Source organism: Quercus suber, unplaced genomic scaffold (assembly GCF_002906115.3).
Source record: "Quercus suber isolate HL8 unplaced genomic scaffold, Cork oak 2.0 scaffold_231, whole genome shotgun sequence".
Taxonomy (NCBI): Eukaryota; Viridiplantae; Streptophyta; class Magnoliopsida; order Fagales; family Fagaceae; genus Quercus; species Quercus suber.
In genome coordinates, this window is record NW_027069688.1 from 935,697 (window position 1) to 941,412 (window position 5,716).

Sequence of the window (5,716 nt, forward strand, 5' to 3'; positions counted from 1 at the left end):
GGAAGAAAGGTCTACCCTCTACTACTATAAAAACCCCAATACCCTCATAAGCTAATTTGGAGCCCCTAGGCTACTGAACGTAGCGAGAAGCTGACGCCAACCCAGCTGAAGGGGAAAGTGCAAGCTGACGGTTTTAAGGCCGACGGTTCTATGAAAACCATGACTTGGTCACCACGCATGGGTTTTAGGGAAATTGCTTGTATTCCACGCCCAGTATCAGAGTCCTATAAGGAAAGGATTCCGCAATCTACGCGCATAAGGATTCCTATAAGGAAAAGACTTCTACTCCAAGGAAGAAAGGTCTACCCTCTACTACTATAAAAACCCCAATACCCTCATAAGCCGAGGTACGCATAATTGACCCCGCTCTAGCACTTTAGAGTTGTGAGAAGTTCTAACTTGACCTTCGGAGGGTATTTGGCCGGTACCATACCGGTACTCCTCTTAAGGTCTTCAGCTTTTGTGTTGTGCAGGTGTTGTTTCGAGTATGCGAGGACCGTGTGGCTCACTGGTGGTTTTTTCGGCATCATCAGATGGAAAAAAAAATTGAAAATAAGAAGTTGAACAACTTTCTTTCGTATATTGATGTAAATGGCTAAATGCCCCAAATGGGTAGATTAAATATTAAAGTACAAACTTATTTTGCAAAAATGTCCATTATACCATACATTATGGAAAATGGAATATAATTCTTTTGTTCAATATGGCTACGCCATCTCCAATATTCCCTCACATCCAACATATATAAATTAATAATGCAGCATTTTTCTGGGGCTTTTCCCACAACTTATGATTTTCCCCATAACACCGCACTTATTAATCAAAAACAATAAGAATGAAAAATAAAAATTCTTCCCGATAAGTAACCATTCTATATGCTAAATTAAGCTGTTTTTTTATCTATTTATGTGAAGGCGCTGAATTAAGCTCAATACTATTAAGCTTAATTCAGTTTAATCAAATTGAGTAACTCCATAATGACATGTCAGTATCAGTTTCCATATCATCTCCATCATAACGATGAGGAGGAGGCAACAACATCCCCTCTGCCAAACATGCCAACAACCCCGGCATGCCGAAAACCGCCTCCTCATCTATAAAAAATACACCTTCCTTCTCCATCTCCACCGCTACTGCTGCTGCTGTAGCAGCCACTGCTACCGCTGCTGTAGCAGCCGCTGCTGTAGCAGCCACTGCTGCGGCTGCCACAACCACAGCTGCCGCCTCTGCACTTTTTAACTTCCATCTCGATTCATCTCCAAAAACTGTATCCAACTCCGCGGGCCGAAATGCCTCAGCTGCCTCCGCGGCCGCCCTCTGAATATCCTTCGCCGCCGCCGATGCTGGAACTGGAAGCCGCCACGCCGAGTCGGCAAAATTTAGACACCCGGACCTGCCACGGAGAGCGATAGCTGCCACATCATGTGCACGCGCCGCCATCTCTGCGGTGGGAAAAGTCCCAAGCCAAATCCTTGACTTTTTATTTGGCTCACGCATTTCACAAACCCATTTTCACGGATTCTTCCTCCTGACTCCACGATATACTGGATGCCTTGTCTCCTTAAACTTCTTCCTCCCATCTCGTTTTTTAGGATTCTGGGAAGCCAACATGACCTCCTCGTCTGACAAGTTCACAATACGATCGCTGCCACTCGCAAACTCCCAGGAACAAATATCAGACCCCATTAGATATTGTGGATCAGAGTAATGTCTTAAAACATCCATGTATGTCTAAAACAAAGCTAAATCTCAAAAGGGACTTGATTTACAGGAGTGAAATACACTAAAAAAAACTCTTTGTTTCTCACTCAGTTGTGCTGCAGACTGCAGTAGATATAATAAGTAATCAAAGTGGCGTTTGTGTTTGTTGAAAGAGTAGCTAAGAAGAGTCAGAGTTGGAACATATATATAGACGATAGGATTATACAAAGCGTTAAAGGAAGGAATCCGTAGTGTGATATCAGGTTGACAGGCTGTGAAGTATAGTTCCCACTGTTTCGACAATTTTAAATGAAAGATATTTTGTGAGCCATGGTGACCACAAAGTCTTATCCAATTTTTATCAGGACTCACGGCATGGAAACATGAGTGGTGGGTCCATACTTGTTCCCATCTCCCCTCATTGACAATTTGAATCGTGGCAACCACAAAATCTTATCCAATTTTTATCGTAACTCACGGCAGTAACTCACGGAATGGAAACTTGTGAGTGGCAGGTCCATATTGGTTCCCATCTTCCTCACTCAGAATTCGTTACAATGGCAAAAATTTGTGTAAATTTTTAAGAAAATATTAAGACCATAACTTTTGCTACAATTTACTCACGTAGCAAGTCGTAAGTGGTAGAGTAAAAGTTGTTAATCTATAATTTCATCACTTACAACTTATCCCGTGAATAAATTGTAATAAAAATTATAGTTATAACATTATTGAAATGTCTATGTCCTATCAGTTTTTCATTGGGATATTTGTAACAGGTGTGTTTTTTCCTTTTTTACCCATGTGAAGAATTTGTCCATGTGAAAGTAGAATGTGTGGTCTGTGATTATCCAAAAATAAAAAAAGAATGTGTGGTGTGTGTCTCTACCCTCTAATGAATATTTATTTGTATATATGTGTCAAATTGGGGTGATGGAAGTCTATTCTAAATGTCGCTGCTGATAATGCATGCTTAATATATTATCAATATGGTGCAAATTATGTTTTTGTCATGAGCAATTAGGGGTGTCCATGGAAACCGACAACCTGCCCAATCCGTCCGACCTGCTGCCACTTGATCTGACAACTCCAGCGGTCGGACACGGGTTCCGACCTCACTAACTTGACCCTAGTGGGTTAGTTGTCAGTTTTTCATTTCAAAACCCATGAAACCCAACTCGAACCAAAGTCCATTCAAAATTTGGCAATTTTTTCCAAATTCTGGCCATTTTTTTCCAGATTCTAGCAACTTTTTCACTTAAATTTGTTGATTTCTGGCACAATAACCATTGAATTTGGCCGAACCAGTGATATCTCATCACGATTTGGCAAAAATATCGCTGGATCTGACGGGATCTCGTCGCATTTCAAAGGATTCCGATGGTAATCAGGTTCACCCGAAACCGACCACCTCTCGCCGGCAACCCGAACCGACGAATCCATTACTATTATGGGTCGATTGCGGGTTGAAAAACCACTCGCCCGATCTTTTACGGGTTAGTTGCTGGTTAGGCAAAAACCTGACCCATAGACAGCCCTATGAGCAATGCTAGGACCACACCATTTCACACAACTTTGACCACAACTCGCCACATAACGAGTTGTGAGTGCTACATGTGTGGTGGTGGGTCCATGTGGGACCATACCTCTACCACTCACAACTCGCCACGTGGCAAATTGTGGCCAAAGTTGTGTGAAATGGTGTGGTTCTAGCATTTTTCTTTTGTCATTTACCTTGTCTGTCAAAATGATGTTTCAAATGTATCTATTTAAATATTTTAATCTTTAACATTTTGGTATTATGTCAAAATAATTCCTAAATTAAGTGATAAATGAAAAAAAATGGCGTGACTAACAGAGATATTAAAATATTTAATTTTATGCCACCTAAGCATCCATGTAGGCTACCACACGTCTTTAGTTTAAAAAATAAAATATTTGAAATTAGTTGGGTTTTTGAGCCCAGTAGATTGACCAAAAGAAATGAGAAATACTATATTCATAACATTTACATAACACTTTTAAAACAAATCTTAAGTGGCTAGTTGTTAATAATGGGTAAAAAAGTAATTTCACTAGTGGTTTCAAATTACAACCAGTAACAAGTTACCACATATGATTTGTGGTGAAAGTATTATAAAAATGTGGTGGACATAGCACTTCTCATCAAAAGATGGTCCACTTGCCCATTTTATAATGTCTAATTTCATATTCTTTATTATTATTATTTTTTTACTTGAATCAAGTTACTTTTTTAAAAATTAAAGTAATAATAGTTTTCTTTTAAACTTGATTGAATTATTTCAAACAAAGAGATATCTTTATCTATATATGAATTTCTTCATTTGTATATATATATATATATATATTTAACTTATTTTTAATAACAATTTATTACCATTAGAAATTGTCAATAACAATTTTTTTTTTTAAATCAGTGTAATAATATTTTAGTTTTAGCTACAAAATAAATTGCAATATTTTCAATTTTATGATCACAATTTATTCTTTTTCTTTATTATTTTTTTCCCCTCTATTCAAGTCTTAATTTTGCTCTCCAATAACTATTATCTTGTTAGTAGGAGAAAAAAAATGATGAAAATATTCTTGAAAAGTAGTACAATATATTCACAAATGGCTTTTTAAACGTAAGGAAAAATTGAAAGAACAAGACATGTACAATTATAGCCTTCCTCTTTCACAATTTTTTTTTTTTTTTTTTACCATTTTACATTTTAAATTTTAAAATATTTTACTTTTTTTAATATATATTATTTAATGGTTGAGATTGAAAGTTTTTTTTTTTTTTCAAATTTCAATATCAACCATTAAATGCAATTGCATATGTAGGGACTTGGGCTTAGGTAACCAAGGCCCAATATTGGCCTAAGAAACCAAGGCCCAAGATTACCATGTAACCAAGGCTGTTGCAGGTAACTAAAACTAGCCCAACAATGTAGGGATAGGCCCAGCCTAGTGATAAAAGTGCAAGGATGTAAGGTTGGTGCTTGAGGGTGCCCTACTATATCTGGGTCGGGTTAGGCTCAATACCGACTCTCAGGCCACGGGAGGCCAATGAGGGGACGGTCAAATTTAGGTTGGATCCCTGAGCACAGTTAGTGCCTTTGGGAAGTTCGCTAACGAACGCTAATTGACGTCAATAACAAGTTTCCAGAGAATCCTTAAAATGAATCATTTTCCTTGGGATTCTAGGCAGAAGTGGAATTGCATGGGAACTGATACAAAAGTAATAATTTGGATCCCCACTAAGGGGAAACTTTAAAAGGGAAGATAGTGCAAATGGGAAAGAGGTTGGTCGAAAAGCGCAGAGAAGGAAAAAATCAAGTGGAGAAGAAAGGGAGAAGAAAGGAAAGTGCAAGGAGAGATCAAAGGAGGATAGGTTTGGGCTGTCAAGGTAGCGTTTGAGGCAACATTTAGTAGGAGTGGAAGGATGCCCACCAACAAATTAATTGGAGCCCAAATTCATCGTCCCTAAGGGAAGTGCCAGGGAGACTAGGCACCACAGCATACAATGCAATACCTATTGCACTTGATCTCAATTTGAACAAGACAAACATGGCTCATTGAAACAACAAACAAATGGAAATACACATTGTTTAGATGACATCACACAGTTGATAACAATGGTATTAAAAATTTCTAGAAAATTTCTATTAAAAATGCTAGTATTAAAAATTTCCTGTCATGTGTTTGGTTATTGGTTGATTTGGGTTTAGGTTTGAAAAGTGGGATTTTTCCAACAACCCTGGCACGCCGAAAACCGCCTCATCATCCATAAAAAAAACACATCTTCCTCCACCATCTCCACTACTACTATTACTACTACCACCAAAAACCTCAATCCAACTTCGCCTTGGTTATTGGTTGATTTGGGTTTAGGTTTGAAAAGTGTGATTTTTCCAACAACCCTGGCACGCCGAAAACTGCCTCATCATCCATAAAAAAAAACACATCTTCCTCCACCATCTCCACTAATACTATTGCTGCTACCACCAAA

At 38.2% G+C, this 5,716-nt stretch overlaps 1 protein-coding gene across 1 annotated transcript; it reads right to left on the minus strand.

Moving 5' to 3' along the window:
* Positions 1-546: 546 nt before the first annotated feature.
* Positions 547-1,989, minus strand: LOC112009937 (dehydration-responsive element-binding protein 1B). The gene is given in 1 exon segment (XM_024042291.2): positions 547-1,989. A coding segment is annotated over 1 exon segment (768 nt). The 5' UTR covers positions 1,726-1,989; the 3' UTR covers positions 547-957.
* Positions 1,990-5,716: the final 3,727 nt, after the last annotated feature.